This window comes from Ischnura elegans, chromosome 2 (assembly GCF_921293095.1).
Source record: "Ischnura elegans chromosome 2, ioIscEleg1.1, whole genome shotgun sequence".
Taxonomy (NCBI): Eukaryota; Metazoa; Arthropoda; class Insecta; order Odonata; family Coenagrionidae; genus Ischnura; species Ischnura elegans.
In genome coordinates, this window is record NC_060247.1 from 49,973,768 (window position 1) to 49,995,368 (window position 21,601).

A 21,601-nucleotide genomic window follows, 5' to 3' on the forward strand; every position below is an offset into this window, starting at 1 on the left:
ACGTATGTGCAAATATCCACAGTAACCAAACGGATGGCACAGTGGTTCCAATTGCGAATCTAGCGGGACAAAATTATTTTTCTCAAAAAACTTAGATCTTTTGTCGTGAAAACATTCAGAATGCCAAATTATAGACAAAAACACAAAATATCACTATCACAGGTCTTTTAAAGGTGGTTTTTATGAAAAAAATTAATTTAATTTGCAAAATAATTTCATGTTACTTAACAATTGAGAAATATGAAGAAAATCATTTAACAAATTGTATAGTAATGCGCTTTTCTTAATTTAATGAACTAATTAAGTTAAAAATATGCTCTTAAACACAGGATTTAAACGTAAAAGCGTTTTTCACAGAAAGTGAACTGCGAAACGTTAGTCACCTTCATAATTATTACTCTCCCAACTCTCCTCATCTCCGACATTTACCGACTCCACGTCCTCCAACTCTTTAACATTACTCATTTCATTAGGCGCAGGTAATATTGGTTCCCTGAGAAGCTGCCTGGCATCCATCGAGAGGGAATAACAATGCCTTGGGTGCAACGAACTAATACTGAAAACATAAGGTCGAATGTGACTTATTGTAGGTTAAAAACATCTCTCATTGTGTCCTTTCTGGAGTATTTTAGCGCGTGATTTTCTTTGAATTTCCGAATATGCTTATTCCTTGCTTCTTGGGCCTCTTCGGAAAGCAATGCAATGGGGGCAATCAATCACTTTTGTCCCATGAATTATATTTTAAGTATCGTAAAAGGCATGTAATACCATGAGTATGACGCATGTACATTTCTTCTGTTTTTTTAGCATACTTCTCATATTCACTTGTACTTATGGAGAAACCACAGGAAAGTGCGCTAAGAATTTTTCCAAACCAATGAAATAATTCCACCTCTACTCAACTAATGCCTGTTGAAATGTCAGGATTCTTTTAACGTCAAAATTGTGATACTTTGTACAATTTCTTCCCATTTATTTCGATGACCAAGGGCATCAGTGGAGATATCTGTGCCTTTATCTTTTTCACTTCTTTCCCAGTTACCTCATAACTTTCATCTTCCAGAAATAATTTAATGGGTCTACAATACCTGATCGAAGACGGCCTGGTATTCTTCCATAAGATGTTGTTTTTATCATTTGATTTTAGCGGAAGAGGTAACATAGAAATGGAAAACATATAGGAATCATCCACTGAACCTGATTTCTTCCGAAATACAAATCTCAGCTTATACTGCTTGTGGCCACTACTTCCATGTTAACTCCACTTAATTATCATCGTATATTTGGATTCATTACCAGACCGAAGGAAGTTATGAATGTTTAATTATAATTTTCTTCAAATTTTATAAGAATAGCTAATACAAGTAAAGTAGTAAAATTGTCCATCCCAATCTACTTGAGAGAAAATTTGTGCCACTGAAGTGGTACCATGCATAGCTATATGTTTGGCGCTGTACTATCTATGCACTATCTTCGTCATACAATCTCTATTTTTAGGTGACTCTTATCATTCTCTGATGTATTCATTCTTCTTGCTAATGTCACGCAAAGATTCCTGATTTTTCACTCGGTTTCTGTAATCTTTCAGGGTCACATTCCACCATATTTCGCTTTCTTCATATAACGTAATAAGTTTTTTTGTCTCCAAGTCCGACCATTTGTAACTACTTTGCACAAGGGGATTTTCCATCCTTTTCCCTTCATCCATCAACAAAACAACATGACACAAAAAACAAACAAAAAACAACAAATTACAGGAGACTCGAGAGACAACACAACTGCACTTCAGCCCAACTTCCGCAAAAGTGTCGGGAAATATCTCCCGCGGTTTGATCAGGCGACAGTGCGAGCGCGAGAAATTGCTAGAGCTAAGTTTCATGTTTAGACCTGCGAGTCGAAGTGTCAGACACTCCGCCGCTCAGCTCGCGACACTGCTCGCCGACCCGTTTACACTTGCAATTTTGACTGTCAGACAGTAAACTCGCGCAATTTCTCGCAAGTGTAAACCTAGCTTAAGGAAGGCATACCCTTTTCTAAACTCTATGCCCTTTTCCTTCCTTACCTCCCCTACTGCCTCACATTACAATGTTTTCATGGACGCACTGCAATTCTCCCTCTCCCCTTCCACCTGACCCACGCATCACCGCTGCTACCCCTCCCTTCTTGAAGACTATGTAAGTACAAAAATGCCCTCCTTCCTCCTTGACTCTAAACACATACACCCATTCCATCAAAAAATAGCAGACCGCTGAAAACATTGCCCTTAGAAGAATCGTCGGAGCTCCTTGGTTTTCCAGCAATAAGCAAATACGTAGGGATTTTAACCAATCTCCAATCTTATTAGACCTGAAAGCAAATATTAATAAATTTTCCAAATCATTTGGTAAAACTGAACACAGCCTGTTCTTGAGTCTTTGGGACTGACAATGAACCTTATCTGAAACACAAATCCCCCAAACTGCCCTAAACCCATCCTACATCCCCTCCCCCTAATAGAATCAGTGCCATAACAAATGAATGCCCCTTAGCTGAATCCAACAAATGCAGAAATACCTGGCAGACAGCTACCCAGCTGGGAACTAAGAACATAGAACCAAAAAAGAAATCCGTTGCGTGCGATCGTGCCATTCCCCACCTCCCCCTGCCCCTTAATCCCAACATCATACCGTGGAGTTTTATGAAATTTTTTAAATCAATTTGTGTGTGACCACATACTCTCTGTCTTCTATTCAAATGGACCAGATGATGACGTGCCATTTCGAAACTAACAGGTCAAGCAGTAGCAAATATACGTGAAATTACAATTTTTTTCATTACGCCTTCAAAATGTAATTGACTTCTCATCCACAAAGTAAACTGCGATCCTCTTCAATGATGAGCGGAATTGGATGTCGTATTGGTCCACGAGTCAATTACCCAACGTTTTTCAACGATGGAGAAGATTATCGCTGAAGGCATAATTTACGACATCGCAAAGAAATATGTGTTTTGATTAGGTACATCATATCCAAAGCTTTGATGCAAGGTTTACTACTGTGCTTGGCGCATTCAGCATCAAATTCGTGATTCCATTCAATTTATGATTTGGGTCCGCGGAGTATGGAATACTCCCAGGGAGAGAGGGGCGATCTCCCGTGTATTTTTTGCAGGGAGTGCTACGCTCAAATAACACTCAAATTCTCTCACGTTTGGGACTTGTAGTCATGCATTTGCATATACACTCCCTCCTTCACAAGGATACAAATACTCATCTGCGGATCCAGGATTTCTTTCCGGGGGGGTGTAAAAGAAGGCCGTATCCAGGATTTTGTTCTGGGGGGCACAAGAATAGCTCGTAATACAAAACGAACGCAATGATAATGGGACCGTATTAAAAATCTTGCATATTTTTTAAGGGTCTGGGGGTGGCACCAACCCCTGTGCCCCCTCCCCCCCTCAGATCCACATACAAAAACTATAAAACTAGCAAAAATTTGAAAAAACTTGATAAATATTGGGGAGGAGTGATGACCCCTGAGAACCCTCCTGAATCCACCACTGACTGCAACACAATTTTAATTTGTCGTTTCGCAATATTTAAAGTAAGGATTTTACGCGCGTTATTAGGGACGAAAAACGCGAATACCACTTCTATATTTAAGTGATGCAATAAGGGACAGTTCTCCAATACAAGAAACTTAATCCCTGAAATGGTTCGAGAAAAACGATCGTGCAATACAGACATTAGGAAGCCAACCATGGAACTGAAAAACTGTGGTCAAGATTTACATACGAAAATGTTTTAAGTACTCACAGCACAATTAGAATTAAGGTAATATAATTCTTGAAAAAAATTCTTCTGCAAAAGCGTTCTGAAATGTAACGGCTTCATTTCATTCAATCCTTCGGACCGAGTAAGACACGCAATTTAGGTTTTAAAATGATATTCTCTAAGACAAACGGACTTAAATAAGTTTTATCCAATTCCATCTTGTATTCGGCATTGCTGGCCTGGCTCGCGGCCTGTAAGTTTCTGGTAGCTCCTAGCCTTATGTACGTACTCTCAGCTGTCACACACTTAGCTCTGTTAGGTGTAATCGAATCGGCCTCATTTTCTTAGCTTTTTATTTCATGGCCAAGTTAGGTATTAATTGCTATTCAATGACTCCATTCGGTATCCCAAACTCTTACATCTTTCTCTTTATCACTGGAATTCACCTCCTCATCACAGGAGTACAAAGATTCCGATGACAGAATACAGCTGATTCCTTGCCCACCCTTATTACTTTAGAGATGAATTAAGGTCATATAAATACGGCGAATCGCTGATTCAATACAAGGAGGGCAGGTGTACATAAAAATCTACTGCGGATATAAATGATACCGGAAGACAGCTGGGGCCTTACATATGAATAGTAGGGTGTGAGGAAGCGAAAATCTACTTAATGATGGATTAGATATAGCAGGTATTATACATTCCATTCTGGTTTCAGTGGCAATATAAGCTTTTTCAGTCCAAAGGCTGGCAATAACTGAAAGCCTTTCAGAGGGTAAAATAAGAGGAATAATCACCTAGACCTATAGGTGATTGAACTCACTAAACAGGCACATGTGTCGGCAACATATTCAACATCGACGAGGAAGCAGTAACCGACTTAAAATTACTCCAATTACTAGAATCGTACTGGGTGACTAACGTTGAGGTAGACCACTATGGGAGATGTGCAGAAACACCCAAAATCGTACCAGTTTCATGAAACCCTAAGGAACATCCTAGGATACCTCTCAAAAGTTTCAAAGTCCCTAATTTTAAACCAACGGCCATAACAATATAGAAAAAAACATTACCTTCGAAACCTTCAACATAGCTAAAGAATAAAGCTTTCTGCAATGACTCCTAACAAGCAGAAAACATAGGGTGCGGGACCATCAGGACCCCATGGTAACACTTTATAACCAAATGCCCTAATACATTGGAATGCTCTGATGAACAAAACTTATCAAAACACGATTAGAAATTATAGTGGCAAATACAACAAACTAAATATATGACCCCGCCAAAATGAACGAAATCACATACTGTTCACAGATTACGACTCTCAATTCAAAGTTAACTGTGGCAATTTAAATAAAATTAAATCCACACGCACATAAAAAACAAAATATTTCATACCCCTCATTCTGCCCCACATAATACTGGAAAACTAGGTCTTCGACAACACCATGGGAAAAAACAAACTGACAACAAAATTTTAAGTATATAGCTGCTTTACCTTAAGTGAGAAATCCGCTGTATCTCGTTACATGATGATAGATAATCACAATTTTCAGAACATGACACAATTGCTAACTCTGAAGGAATCTCGAATATTTTCACAACAAAATAGTAATTTATATTTCGCCCGTTGGTGGCAGCATAGCTCGGCTCGGACGGTTGATGGACGAAGCGCGAAATTCATGACCACAGTCAGACAATCAGATCGACTTTATTATATATCTTTCATATTGAGTGAAAGATCTATGGACTTTATAGCGAGACGGTTTATTCCGATCAAGACTCAGTGAATTTCAGCCATATGTTGTCATTATTTGGCAATATTAATTACGATGACCACATTAGAAAAACTGCATGTGATTTAGAAGACAATAGGAGTTCATATATAATTAAAATTATGGATCTTATGATCTCAGAAAGACGAAAATTGAAAATTTATTTAAAATCATTCAGAGATAATGCTGTTCTAGTACAATTATACAGTGAGTGCAAAAAGTATTCGGACAGTTCAGGTTTCTCGATAAAATTTCCATTTTCTATGTGCTGCACGAATATTTCTGGCATAAAATGGTTCTCAGTGCGTACTACCCCTATGAAATAATTGTATAACCCTGTTTCAAACTTTTATACATTGCCATGGCATGTATAAAATTTTGAAACAGGTTTATATAATTTTTTCAAAGGGGTGTACACACTTTATTCATGCATACACTGCAGCAATAGCAATAAATAACTTTCAAAACTTTTGGAGTCTCAACCAAAAAAAGATGTTTTACCGCACCACATCCAAGGGGAAGCATTATGTGTACCCACAGCTAGACAGCAATGGCACCCGTGGGATCCGATAAACGTGGGTAAATCGACATGCACCACGTCTATTGGACTCTATAGCAAAGTAGCATCAAATTCTCGTTTTTTCAATTTTTAAACCCTTACCGAAGCAGTAAATGATAATACTATGTTCATGTTGAATCTCACGAACAAGTGCAAAGGAGTGAAAATAGTAACAGTGGCTGGAAACAAGTACTGTCTGAATACTTTTTCCACTCACTGTACATGAAAAATATTTCAAAGATGCTTTATTTGCAAGTTTTAGCTACTATAATTTGGATAAGATTTGGTCATTTCTGACAAAAATAAAGAAATCTCAAAAAGAGAATTTTACCACTTTGCCACCAGCATGCTACTTTCATTGCATATTTGTCATGAATTACACTATTGCCATGTTGTATCGATGTCGATTGATATTTGTCCTCCAATGCAAGGTTCTATTTCACTAGAGTAATACAACTCTAAATTGCTGTTCATATCTTTTAACTGTCCGAGATAGATCCTTCCAAAGTTATTCTGCTATGATCTAAATAACATTGAACGTAGGCCATTTTGAATGCCAGCCACAGGCAGTTATCACTGGTGCAGGTGCTGACCAAGGGCAGGTTGCTTTTATCCCAAATTTCCATACACATTTGCAGTTTTTTAATCCCTAGTCTCATACATAAGTGCTTTTTAACTGTATGATGTCATACAAAAATTGGCTTGTACCAAAACTAGACAAACTTGATATGTAGCAGTCAAAAGAGTATTAATTAGATACAAAATACTGCAGTGCTATCCTTATGGCTCATCAGAGAATGTACTCAGTCAAATTAATAGAAAACATTTCACAATGAAAAATAAAATTGAAATGAAGGAAAGCATATTGCAGATTTAGCTTTCTTGGCATTAAGTCAACTAGTCTCGTAGTTGGCAAGCCAGCATCCAACGCTCGTCTTGAAGTTGGCTACTGACATATTCCCAATAGTGGCTAGTGTCAGCGATAGTGGCATTTTGGACCAATATAGACATCTATAGTATGGCTGACAAACTTAAATTGGCTGCTAGCTTTGTGCTGATATAGGCCAAAGCAATTTCTCTACTTGGGTAAGTATTCCTAATCCCCAGGAAACTTGTAAATTAGAGATCTACTCACCTCAAAGAAAATAAAACGTAATTCACTCCCAAAATTACATAGGCAACTCTGGGAGATAGACACAGCCTAATACCCTTCTCAACATGATGAATATTTAGAACTGTCCTGATATACTTGATCATCTCATTACAGGATGTACACTGGTTGCAAGGGTCAATCGCAGATGCCTGAGTGAAGTTATCTCAAAATAGTTACAAGAAAGCAGGTGATACCTGAAATAGCTATTTCCCTAAGGATTCAAAGATCAATTGCAAATACCAACACTATGTCAAAACAAACATTTAATGGAGCAAATTAAACAGTAGAAGAGCATTGCTATTTGGCATAATAAAAAAATAAATGTCTCCATGAACAATGCTATCAAAACATTCACCACAACAGTTTATCAATAGTTTCATATGTACATAACATTCAAGAACAAGTCATGGGTACAGAGTCACTTTTGAGTTCCAATTTTTTTCCAAGACAACATCACTGTCATCCATTTTCATTCACCAACAAGTAAATCCAATGCCTAAATTAGGAAATGATTCCATTTTTAACACCACACAGTCACATATGCCTCGTGAATAACTGATATGAAAAAAAGACTTCACTGAGGAAAAACATAAATCTAGATGAAAATTATGATTTTGCATTTAACAGTTCATTTCCTCTTGAAAAATCGAAAAACACATCACCTGGTAACCTCAGATTTGAAATTGTACAAATATAGCTATGAGAAATTAAGATGTCTATTTAGAGTCATCACAAACTATTTTAAGTTTGTAAAACATACTTAGGAAAAAATAAACTGAAATTTATTACAAATTTTATTAACAAGAAATCAATGAAGTTGTTTCTTGCCAGTAAGTTTAATGGTCACCATTTTTTCCATAAGCATATTTTATAAAATCAGTATGAAATGTTCATAATTTGGTAAATATGCTTGACCTCACCAAAACTGAGCATTAGTTTAAATAATAGTAAATACTTGCTATAAAAAATAAGATTTGCTTACACCCCAAATTACACAATATGTACTACAATCTGTCCAAATGGAATATGTAAGTTTTTAACTGGCTACCATGAGAAACATAAAGAAAGCTAATGCACCACAGCTAAAAAAAATAATGAATATATTTAAAACACTATCAGATATAATTGATCACAACTATTAGCGGAGAGAATTTTCAAGGTACATTAGCATGAAGAATCCACAAGTATTTCACCGAATGTAGGAATCAAAGTCATAAAGTACTCACTTTTACGTGAGCTGGCACATCATTTTTGCTGCCAACACACATGCACGTATTACGAATCTCAACAACACACAATAGAGGCAATGATACTAGCTCAGTTTTGATGTTGATACAAGCATAAATAAGAAGCAGATCACTGTGGTTCAAAATAAAAAAATTATGCATCACCATGGTATAAGATTTTTAAGTTTTCACCACATTCAAAGATGATGGTAAAAAATAAAAGCAGAACAAATTCTTTTCCACTGTATAATTCCAGAAAAAAATCACTGCACAACACATCAGTCAATGGCAAGAAATGATCAAAATCACGAGGAGATTTCGATTTGAATCTCCTACTTCAATGGTTCATGCAAGGTTCACAAGATCCAATGGCATGGGCGACCACATATGGTGAAATGACTTCCATAGTATTGTTTCCAGCAACAATTTACCCAACCACTACTGTAATTAGGACTCAGTAAAGACAGTCACTTTCACTGTAACTGGCAAAGGGTAATAATCACTCTACAGAAAATAGAAACTATGTAATAGGATATGTCCTACAAAACATACAAAATCACTATACAGTCAACAACACATCTTGCAATTAGAGAAGAATAACAGGCAGTAATTCATTTCACCTATCAGCAGGATAGAGTGCTTGCAAGATGAAAACTACAATGATTAACAGAAAAAAACAATAGCAGATTCAATAGGGATATGCCGAGAATATTAGATCACAGGAGAATCACATGAAAGAAGAATGAAGAAACAAGTAACAAAAAGGCCAATTTTATAATATACACAATTTTACGAGGTGGGAATAAAATTTAATTAAAGGTAAAACTATTTGAAAAATAAAAAATAAAATTTCAGTTGCACAAATATGTAGATCCAGATGACTAGTAGCAAACACCCCAGCCAGATATATCACGTACCAGGATGCTTCGATCTGGATGTTTTGCTCATGCCACCCAATTGATAGACTAAATGGAGTCTAACAAAATTATTCAAATTTGAGCCCAAATTCATGAAATGGCAATTATTTACAGAATGGGTTTCGATCACAAGTTACCTACACAGGTTATAATTAAGTCCATTGTAACACTGCAATGAGAAACATGAATTCTGAGTAAAATAGGTACATTATAGAAACCTTAACGAACTTACAGCTGTACAATTGATATTATTTACACAGTCTTCATGCGGGTACACCATTTGGGTGTTTGGTGCCATCAGGAACCCCTCGCTGGCTACTAGGAAGAGAGGTCTGTAACTGGATCTTACTTCTCACTTCAAAAACCTCTTGAATAGCTTGTCTAAAGCACAGGAAGTTGTAATCAATCAAGCCTAAAAAAGAAATAAAATCATTTTCAGATGATTAAATACTACCTATTTTCCACCTCACTTAGCACAATACAATTATTGTTAAGGCTTGGAACAAATAAACAGCTCAGTAAAAAAATATATCACAATATGTAATTGAAGTTTCAACAAAGGATTGTATCACCAATGTAATTAGCCAATTGATGCTGAGTAAAATATTCATGGTTAAATAAAAACACAGTACTATCAAGACTAACTCAGTTAGTCTTGATAATGACGTTGTAACGTTGAAACTAGTAGACTGCAAAAATATAAGGTTGTGGAATAGTACTGTGTTTTTATTTAACCATGAATATCTCATCGTTCCACCAAGTAACGCCTAAATTTGTTGATTTTATTCTGAGTAAAATACATAAAAATAAGCCTTTAGTTTATTAACTTGACACTTAAAAAATTGTTGAGGAAAGAGTATTTGAATAAACATGCCTTGTTGGGCAAAATGATAAAAAAAACAATGAATTCAGAAAAATTTCTATAAAATAATGTATATTAATTTTAAATGAGATTTAAAATAATTTCCAAAGAACAATATTTCCTGGAGAAAAGAATAAATAATAAGTGGAATCACACCTAATGAAACAAAGCATGGGAAGCTCCATCTGAATAAATTAAAAATATACATACCTTGTCTCTCAAAATTTTCTTCTCTCAAAATACAAACTAAGGCTAAAAATTTATTGACCTCCCTCAAATACAATATGGTGCCATTGTTTAGTTTTATTATACTGGAACTCTGGTTATCAAAAGCTGATGTCTCAGTATCTTCTCTAAGCCTATGGAAGATGCAATTCACAACAAAAATCACAAATTTTAAAATTTAATCAAGCCAAATTAACAAATAGTGATAGGTTAAATTAAGTTCAGTGGGTTTGGCAGAAAAAATTAGGTCAAATTAAAGCACTTTATCAACAGTGTAGGCTGATCAAGGATGTTAACTGTATATATAATAGTTGGGTGTCCAGCCCACCTTTTAAAACTTCTATTAGGCCATTACTGAAGATAAATATTTTTTTAAATAACTCTTAGATTAATATGAATATTCTTACCCATAAATGCACGACACATCAATGACAACATCTATCATATCACAACAAAGCTCATAGCTTTGCATATCAACAGGGGAAGAATCAGTAGCAATGTAAATCTTTGAAACTACATCAAACAAGAAAGCTTTTTCTATGGCAGAATTCTGAAAAATAAAAGACAAAAAATTAATCACAATTAATTACAACATTGGCCACAATATAAAAAAGAAGCCTAATTTGTATGTATTTAAGTCATAATTATTTCTGCAAATAAATAAGGTCTTTTTGGAAAAAGGGGTTGCTGGATTAGAGTATATAATTAAGATAGTAAGGGATTAATACCACTTAATCACTGATAGTGAAAAAATATCAATAATATCAAGTAAAAATGATGCCCATGGAATTGGGAGAATATCAAATCAAAATTTTTCCCCCCTAAGGTAGTGCTATTTACTGGCTTAAAATATTACTTAGCCATATTCTAAACATATTTAAATAAAAATGAACCACCAAAATAATAATGAGGATGTGAACCGAATATTTTAAGGCCACATGAAAATAAGTAATAAAATACAATAGACCCCATGAAGGGTTTGATGTATAATAGATGCAGCTAACGATTCAAACTGATTTTGTGAGCACTCTTTTAAATGATACAATTGGACAATTTTGTTTACGCTAGCATAATATGCCATCAATTATATAATCTTATGCTGCATTTTCTTAATGAAATATAGCATGACATAGCATTATTTACCATATTTCTCCTAATACAGTCCCCCTCTGAATATAGCCCCCCCCCTAATTTTGAGGCTTCAGTTTTGGGAAAAGTTAAAAAAATGCATTTGAATATAGTCCCCCCCTTTACTTTTACCTAGGGCATTTTTGGAAAAAAGAGGGGACTATATCCAGACATATACAGTAGATGTGCTGAAGCTCTATAAAACGATTCATTTGGAAATCATGCGCATTCAACATAACCTGGAATTTGCTTTGTGATTGCTCTGCCAGACCAGATACATATCGTAAAGCCAAAGCCTTCTGTACCAATGGTGCAGCGAGGGGGGGTTTTGGGGGGTTAAAACCCCCCCCAGAGTTCAGAGAAATTTTTAAATTTAATCCATTTTACATAATGGATTAGTATTACTTATATAAAAGTCTTAGGATTAATCAAATATCCCTCAGAAAGCCGTAAAACTCGCCATTTGGAACCATTAATCTTAAAAATTTTCTGGAGGAGGGCCCCCGCAACTCCCACTTACCCTGGCAGGTATGCAATACCCCAACACCCCAAATTATTAGTTGCACCTAAAACCCCCTCTAGCCTTAATTTTTGGCTGCGCCCATGTTCTGTACAATACAATTTCAATCTTTAAACAAAGCTAAAATCTTAAAACAACAAGGTCAATTTTTCATGGTAGAGACCATCACTACAAGCACTTCTACTCTGGAACAAACACAAATACGTACTAGCTTGCTTTCTGATGCATGGTTGAAAAATCCCACAAGAATGATTAAATCAAAATAAATTATTACATTATGCATCACCATTAACCAAGTAGAAAGATGTGGCATTTAACCACTTTTTTAACTTCTTATTTTCAAATGAAATAAGTTTTCTGCAGCCTTAAAATCCAGTTCTAGTTTCTGATTACCTAATTACTTAATACCCAGGTTTCTTTAAATAATTAAGTAAAAAAGTCACCATGGTTTATAGAACACTAATCTCTCCAAACAAAATACTTGGCTGAAGGACTGCAAAAAATGTTTACTCACAGATATGAAAATGTTGAGCAAGTTTTCTAGAGTTGGAAGCTGAGGTATCAATTTCTGCACAACTTTGCTAAAAGCTTCAAATATGCTATGGTCATAAATGGACGTCAGGTGAAAGCTTAAATGTATTTGATCATAACCTGCAAAAAATATCAAAGCATGATTAGGTAGATGGAAAAACATACATAATATCAACCACAACCATATCCTAAAAGATAAAATATTTTACATTATAAGACTTAAAAAAGTAGATGACGAAAAAAGATTAAAAACAAAAATTATAAGTAGTTCATTGCCCTCTTTAAAGTTCCTAAATAATTAACAAAAATATTATGCATACACATTTCACCAAGTTGATGCACAAAATTTGGATTACCAAGACAGAGAGGACAAGCTGGCAAGCTCAGGCAACTTTCACAAAAAAAAGCACGAAACTACAAAATACAGTTCTAAATAAAATATAAAACCCCACCTGAATCTGCCAAGTCATCATTAGCTCTTTGATGTATATCTCTCTGAGTTTCCATTTTATAGTCATCAGTCAATCCATCCACTTTATGAATAAACACTTGAAATTTTATATTTTGATTGACTTTATAAGCCTTTGTTACCGTCAAGTGTAACTTATTTAAAGCTTCCATGTAATCATCCTGTTAGATAGAAGAAAATTGAAGCCACAGACTAAAAAAAGAACACATAAATGAATAGATAATTAAGTCAATTGAGATATATTACCTGGGCATCGATAACAAAAACAAGAGCACCACATCCACCAAAAATCATGTCCGAATCAAAAGTTGGATCAAAGAAGTCAATCTGTCCAGGAAAATCCCATATTTGAAATTGCACAAAGGAAGAATTCGATATGTCATCCTTGATGATTTTATTGGTACTCTCAAGGAATATCGTTTCATTTGGTGACATTTTATGAAAAACAACTTTTTGTATAGATGATTTTCCACTCCTAGAACAATTTCAATAGGATTACACAACATAAAGGAATTGAAATATGTACCTGCTTATAATGGATGAATATAATCTATACCTCCTCAGTCCCATAAGTAATATCCTTGGTTTTTGTTCTCCAGTTAGAGGACCACCAGGATCGTCTCCATCCTGATCGTACGGGCCATATTCAAAATCTTTAGGAAAGGATCCCACATCATACCTTGGAGCATATTGGTCATCTTCATCTTGCTCATAAGACTAAAACAAAAACACATTTGTCATGCCAAACCTTAACACATCACAAAATTGATCTAATGAAAGTAAGTAGAATTACATTTGAATTAGTTCAATAAAATAGGTGAATCCTATGAAATTTACACAAATGATACCGAAATAGCGATGAATTCCAATAATAAAATTTTAACAGATATACAGTAAAACCTCTATGTAGTGAACCTCTCTACATCGAAAACCTCTATACATCATACCAACCCTCTGGTCCCGTCAGTTTTACATGTAAATTTATAGGCAAACCTCTCTATAGTGAACCTCTTTATATCGTAAAACCTCTATATATCATAGCAACGAGACACCCCGAGACGGCCTAACTACCTCCACATTTCGTACCGAGACAACTAGAGACCATCAATGCAGCTGCGATAACGAACATGGAATGACATTATCAGCGATAAATGTTTCACACTTATTTTTTTCTTATACACCTTTAATAATTTTCATGTTAACCATTAGTTTGGGCCATTTTGTTCCGTATGAGAGCATACCTAACAGTAAATAAGAAAAAGGCATCCAACTCTCCTAATCATATTAAGTGGCAGTTAATGATGATGATGACAGAAGACATCGTTTTCTCTCAAATCATGGTCAAAATCTTGCGATAGCAATCGCTTTCATTTACTTATGGCTTTATTTTCTTGTAAGTGCCTACATACAATGTTCAATTAATAAAAGAGGCGACCAGCGCAGCTTATAATCACTTGCTGGCGGAAATATTTCAACCAACTTCACTCCCATCCATGGAGACAGAATTACTCGACCGCATTGCTACTTCTGCTTCTAAAATGAAAATATTTCATGAATATACTGCGACTTGAAATAAATCAAATACAATTTTGCAATTATTTCATTCCCACATTTCCCGGTGTAGCACTTTCTTACTACCGCCTTGGTAATTTTTTCGATGCTTTCGTGAACGATCGTAGTTTATAATTTATTGCGCTTAGCGACATATGTCTTGCCTGCGTATTTATGCCGCAAAATCTGATTCTTCCATCGGGAGTCCGGGATGTCAATTTCTAGCAATACTGACGAACATCAATCCATGCGCGACAATGCTAGGTGAAGGAGACAGCTAATTAGCTGATATGCGGTAGGGCAAGGAAATTTCTTACAGTCGCCGCCGCATTCTAAAGTAGTTCGCCCAGCATTCTCGCCGGGAAATCACGTCCTTTCGCAGACCTAGCATTTTTGTGTGCCCCTGACAGATTTTTTCTTCGGAACACTACTTGCATTATATTTTGGAGAGAGAGAATTCAATGAAATTTTCAAAACTGTGCTCAATTTCTTGTCTATTTTTTGCAGTAGTCACATGTTTATTTATATTTTTATAATTTTTAACAAGTCACATGTTATTATCAGGAGTATTTTCAATTATTGCCCATAAAATATAAAAATTACTTAATTAATCATAGGCTGATGATGGATTCGAGAAATAAAAGAAGGCGACTACTTGACATTACCACATAATTAGCTATTTCTCTAGCCATCAACGAGGGCTGGCAGAAGGATGATGTAGCAGTGACCTTTGGAAAGCCATCATTCACCCTGACATCTATTTTAAACAACCAAGGAAAAACATAAGAAACTGTCTATCTAGGCTGCACAATTAAAACACTCAGGAAGTGAAAGACGAGGATGAAGAAATTATGTTGAGAAATATAAAACTATTGTACTTTCCTCCGAACACTATTAGTAAATTGAATAATTTCTTAGGTCAAAAGGCATTAACGAAAACCGCTAGTGATTTATTTATAGTGAAAATGACATTAAAAAGTGCTCATGTAATTGAAAACATTATTTCAAAAGAGTTTGAAAAAAATTTTAAGCAAAACCAATAACTAATTTATTTTCTAAAAAGGCCTCTTTAACTAGTTACTTTACCTTTGTGTAATCCTTTTCCTAATGTATAACTGTAAATATATGTTCACTTATGCATGCATATATGTTTAAATATAGTTATTTAATGATTAAAAAGACAGTAGCACCTTTCATTTCCCAAGGATATGAAAAAATGGTGCCTTCCACTAAAACCTCTCTATAGTGAACCTCCATACATCAAATTGCCCAAATTTTGGTCCCCTCCATTACGATGTAAAGAGGTTTTACTGTATTATGTATTTTGAAAACATGCAATAGAACATCAGCCTAAACCCTACGACAAGCACATTAAGGTGAATTGATTGGTAATACTAGGCAAGAGTCACTCTATCTATAGAACAAGAGTAAAGTAAGATGTTTAAATGATTTCATTATTCATCCAGCAAGAATTTTCCACTGGAATTAGTACCTTAAAACATTCCATGTGATATACAATTTCAAACTTTTCCCCAAATCTGGTCAAAAATCTTTCATTCTAAATGAGGACCAGATATTGTATAGTATAGGTATGTTTCTAAGCCTCAGCATCATGAACTGTCACGTGAAATTAATGCTCCGGTATCAAAATCCATTTCAAAGTAACAGCAGACAGAGCAAAATCTGGTTTCATTTCTGCTGACCATACCCCATGAAATGCACTTAAATTCAACTGATTACTATTTATAGTCTGAAACAGGATCAAAATTGAGTCCAATACAGATGACGCATGATGAAAGAAGAGACTTATCACTTTAGACCACAGATGGAACCAAAGAAAGAGTTTCTCATATGCACAGAATAGAGACACTGAAATTTTTTAAGAAAGAACCGACCACAAAAGTGACATTTAGCATACTGAGTGTATTGATAGATCTACAGCATACTATGTTTCAACGACGACCATTTGAACTGATTGTCTCACCAGAAGCCAAGATCTTCTTGAAATCAACACCCAAAAATTGTTTACATGCATTTAAAAAATTTCATGATGAAAACTAATGCTAATTATAAATCAATTGATCAAAATAAAGAAAATAAGTTTTAGAACTTATTGAAAACTACACTATGAATCTCATGCCAAACTTCAGCAACAGAGTGATAGGTCAACTCTACTACAATAGAAGTGGTCTTAATACTTTGGCGGATATTCAACATCAGCCAGAGAGTTTTTGGATGATTATTTGGACTGAGCCAAGGAAATAGTGGGAACACACCTATGAGCTGGGAGCTAAGAATAGAAAAAAACTATCAGTAAAGACATTTACAGATAAAAAAATTTTATATATGTAATGAGAAATGTGTAGGCCTAAGTATTTCATTGGCAAAAAAAGAAATTGCAAGAATTTATAATGAATTAATAGGGTGGTTTCCTATTATTTTTTTATTGCCTAAATCGAAAGATTATTACTCCTGTAGAACGTATTTCACGTTTTTAGATTTTTAAATGACGATATCTAGTTTTCGCGATTAAATAAAAAGTGAAAATTTTCAAGCGCAAGAAAACCAGACGGCTAAGTATGAATGCTGGGAAATCTCCGTGTGACGTCGTTATGATTCCCGCTGCTGCAAGTGAGGTGACCTTGGGGCAAGGCTTTGAGCACTGATACGACGCAGGATGCTAGCAGGTAGCAGAGCACCCTGCTAGCTGGTAGCGCTTGGCTTAAATAAGGATTATTAATACCTTATCAAACGAAGAAAACTTTCCGACCATAGGCAGTTTTAATAGGTGATTATTAAGACATGTTTCCCTGAATTCTGTGCCTTATGCATGCATTGGTTATCTCAGACGATGTAAAACTCCTATCTACAGGTCTCCCCCTGTACTTGTATAGAATCTAGGTCCCTGTAACGTCACGTGGAGTGGCATCGCATCGGCACCAATCTGGCCTTTTTCAAATGAGGATAAAATTGACCATTGCCATTCGTCTAAACCGGTATTTCTAAAATCAAATAATTTGTCTATTATGAATGCACTAATGGTGGGTAATGAATCGCAATCAATGTCTTTCGTTTTCTTTGATGAAGGAAACTACCCTAATGACCGAATATGAGAGCAAAAGATGCAATAATTCCTTTTTCCAAACCTCCTTCAAGTTTGAACATAGTGTGACATGCCCAGAGATGTCTAAGTGGAATGATTTCAGGTCATACATTTTATACATAAAAAAATGGCATTACCAAAACATGAGATTGAGGAAATGCAGAAACAAAAAAATTGTTGGAATACGAAAGGGATTTTTAGGATATGACAACACTTCAAAAATGGAATGTTAATACAAATATGCAAATAAAATAGGTAACACTAAACCAAAACCAATTTTTCAGTTAAATTTGGCAAACATCCTTGAAGAGATGAATATGCATTAATACGTCTAAAATCAATTAAAAACATTTTCTCTTTCCCATTTATAGTTTCTGAGACTAGTACGTTGAATGACTAGGGGGGCGTACATTAGGAGTTCAGCATTTCAGGCATTTCTTGATCCATTGTGCCGATCTCATGTTTAATCTGCCAGCCACTACTTGCAGACAGTGGATTAGAGCCCGATGGCTATATTATGAATGTTTCCACAGCTAATACCAACTCAATATTGCTTCAATCTTATGGAGATTGGTGTGTCAATGTATAGCAGAGTTAACTGAAAAATTAGTTTCAGAGATTTTATTTTCTATTCCAATCGGTATTTTTATACCCATTTCTATGATTAACTTTACCTTAATTCATCTTTTTTAAAAATTGAAGTAATTATTTTTTATGCAAATATCGCATTTTAAAAATTATCTTACAATAAAGTTTATGACCAGAACAGAATTAATGAACTATGTATTTTACCCTGACAGGTGGGCTTAAAGTGGGCTAGGTAAAACTGGGATGGATTGAAACAAGCAGGGAAGTGATAAGAGAGACAACAACGCATCAACTTTCATTTCTGAAGATAAAGATGATGTTCTAACAGATATGAAATTAATCAAAGGAGAGATGAGTTTGTAGGCTGAGAGAGAGTTATTTATTGGTATTTTATACGGAATGGTATGGTTGTGGAAATGATAAAATAGAAAAATATAAACCCCTTGACGACGATGCTTACTTAATTTATCAGATCTGAAGAGACTCTTTCGATTGGGTAAGCAGGCTTATTTCAAAGCTATTTACATAGACGAGTAAGGCTGGTAGACATTATTAAAAATAAAAGCCTTGGTGAGGCTTAGAGCATTAGCAAAAAAATGCATTAACATGTTGCGTACGGATGGCGAGAATTCTCGTCATTTTTTTGCCGAACGTTCCAAACGGATGACGAAGATTCTCGTCATTTAGGCACATCAAACTAAACAATTTTAAAGCGTACAATACGTATTCGTTAATACGTTTTCAGTTGTTGTTCGTTATTCACAATGAATTGATGCATCATAAAGTTTGATTGGGTAAAGTTATATTTTAAACATTAGCTTTTTACCATGTTTAAACCAAAGGCATATTTCCAATCTCAACACCTCCACCCAGAATCAGCGTTCCTAGGAATTTAAATACCCAGGTACGTAATGTGTTAAAAGAAAGAAGAAAATGTGGGATTGTGAGAAAGCAACTATCAAGTTATCCCCAGTAATGATGGGTAAGTGCTAAGAATTCCTTAAAATACTCTATTTAAAAAATCTATATATTTTTCTTATCGGGAGCAAAACAACCTGCACATAAAAAATGTTTTAATTTTTGCACTTATTATGTTCTAGATTCATGTCATGATCATTTGCTTAGACATAGAAAACAGTTAACACGAGCATTTCATCACACTTGAGGGACCAACACAGACTACCGTTGTGCAAAGAGATTTTTTTTTACATAATTTTTTTTTAACGACAAAGCAAGCAAAAAGCCATGAATTTTATTTTTACAGGTGCTGGGTCATACCTTAAAGAATATTAGAAAAAATAATTTAGCTTGATTCGCATATTGCCTCATGTCAAAATTTGATGCTATATAGAACCATGTTTTTGATGTAAAATTTTCTAAAATCTTAACAAACATATGTGTTTAGAGAATGTTCAATATCCCTTAGAATATTTTTCAATTAGGATTTGGAAAACTCAGGACTTCTGTCGTAAATATGCAAATTTTCATAAGAACTCGATGAGAAGTATGGCTGAGAAAAATTATTTCCCTCTAATAATAATCATCTGGAGTGTGCATTCATTAAAAAACTGCAGTTTCACCCAAATTCAAATGGTCATGAAAAAAAACTAGTAGAGATAGCCAAGATATATTTTACACCGTTTCATTCCAACATGGAAGGATGAAAATTGCCAAGTGTCATCAAAATCTGAATTGGTGGGTGTCATGCCAGGATGAACTGACATGGAATGACCCTTTACTTATGTATTTTTGTAAAGTTTTTAATGTTTTTTTTCTAAAATGACTATGCTTGATTAAACTTCCAATATATTAAGATAACAATGTATGATGACGTAAATGATTTACTTTGATGGCAATGGCATACTAAAGTTAAACTCACTATGATGATTATAATATTTTGCATTAAACTTACTATGACCACTATGTGATTATGTTATAGAAATTATATTGCAAAGCTTTTCTCCCTTGGTATATGGAAAAACAAAGTCAATTACAAAAATGTATAAACTAGAATGGGCAATACGAAAACACGAACAACTTCCTCCCACATATCACATAGAATATGACACATCACATGAAACAATCATGATCATGAGATGAGCATTAATTTGCTACAGATTAGGAACTCAAAACATGTAATTCTGGTGGCTCAATTGTCCGATATAATTTCCTAACTTCGGCATCAGCGACCACAATGACAGATGGGGTAGCACAGAATATAAAGCTAATCGGAAAGGGGAAGACTCTCTATTACTTAATTGTGCTATGCTGAACAAACCTGAACAGGTAATTATTTTTTAAAGACAATTTAAGAGGATAATAGAATCTGCTCAAAGATATTATACAATGACCTTCAGATCCCTCAATATGAATTAATTCCACATTTTTCCTCTTAATCGCCTTTCCTCTCCACAAAACATGATATAAAGATAAAATATATCACCACTTCCAACAGATTAATGCAAAGAGAGGGCTCCTTTGAGGAGAAGCAATCACGATGCTGATATTCATGAGTCTACACAATACATTCAAAGAGCATAGCTGTGCAAGGCATTTTTACGATGCTTGAAATAACACCTGTTCTTAGCAGTCAAAAAACCTAACCTAAGATAACCTTTATCCAATTCTCTGGAGTTCGGAAAAAACTGTCTTAAATCTCATCCACAATAGAGACCAGTTAGCTACAATAAAAGTGTTCCTTCTAACATGACTTGGTTACAGTTAAAAGTCATTCGTTAACTCGATTTCACCACCCAACGCATTAAAATAGGGTGACTTAGTTTCTAACCCTCCAAAATTGGCTAGACAAGAACGCACTCAACCAAACGGACTAATACGGGAAAACTAGGTATTTTGCGACTGACGGCTGAAAATGGAAATGGGTCCCTTGAAGGCAAATGAATCTGAATTTTTTAAACATTTAAGGGCAATGTACTCACCATTTCAAGTGTTTTCACGCAAGACGTCTATTGCTCCTGGATACAAGAACAATATCAATATAGCTTGAAGACTAGCGAGTTGACAAGAATTCCACTAAAATGCCATCAGTAGGGAATGTGCCTGAAAATAAATAGTTTTTTAAGGCGTTTAGACTGACAAGCAATCCGTCAGGTCACAATACGTAAACTAAACATGTGATCGTCTGTGTGACTACTGATCACTTCCGGTTAATTTCGTTGCTATCAGCGACTGGGAGCCGCGAACCATCGCAAATGTTGTCCATGCGTAATGGTTTGAAGC

General features: G+C 35.1%; 2 protein-coding genes across 4 annotated transcripts in view; both read right to left on the minus strand.

Annotated features, from left to right (window-relative positions):
- The window catches only part of LOC124153714 (phosphatidate phosphatase LPIN3), a 118,720-nt gene extending 113,370 nt beyond the window's left edge, over window positions 1–5,350 (minus strand). The window contains exon 1 of the mRNA XM_046527041.1: window positions 5,253–5,350. The gene's annotated coding sequence lies outside the window, so the exon portion shown is untranslated. The remainder of the gene's footprint in view (window positions 1–5,252) is intronic.
- A 2,136-nt stretch (window positions 5,351–7,486) lies between these two features.
- On the minus strand, window positions 7,487–21,499 carry LOC124153715 (ras-related GTP-binding protein D). 3 transcript variants are annotated; one of them, XM_046527046.1, is made up of 9 exons: window positions 21,301–21,499; window positions 13,676–13,836; window positions 13,366–13,594; window positions 13,103–13,280; window positions 12,634–12,770; window positions 10,879–11,021; window positions 10,457–10,605; window positions 9,641–9,796; window positions 7,487–9,553 (listed from the first exon to the last, which is right to left on the minus strand). In XM_046527046.1, the coding sequence occupies exons 1-8, from the start codon at window positions 21,301–21,303 to the stop codon at window positions 9,648–9,650; spliced, it is 1,149 nt and encodes a 382-aa protein (XP_046383002.1). In that variant the 5' UTR covers window positions 21,304–21,499; the 3' UTR covers window positions 7,487–9,553; window positions 9,641–9,647. The 3 variants fall into 3 exon arrangements, with proteins under 3 accessions (XP_046383002.1, XP_046383003.1, XP_046383001.1); XM_046527047.1 differs by having other exon boundaries at window positions 7,487–9,121; window positions 9,617–9,796; window positions 21,301–21,498; XM_046527045.1 differs by having other exon boundaries at window positions 7,487–9,796; window positions 21,301–21,420.
- Window positions 21,500–21,601: the final 102 nt, after the last annotated feature.

Bases quoted from the DNA above. Each gene is read 5' to 3' on its own strand.
- LOC124153715 (XM_046527046.1), bottom strand. The intron at 13,595-13,675 runs GTATAGATTATA...AAATTGTTCTAG, and splicing joins TTACTTATGGGACTGAGGAG to GAGTGGAAAATCATCTATAC. The intron at 12,771-13,102 runs GTGGGGTTTTAT...TATTTTTTGCAG, and splicing joins TGATGACTTGGCAGATTCAG to GTTATGATCAAATACATTTA.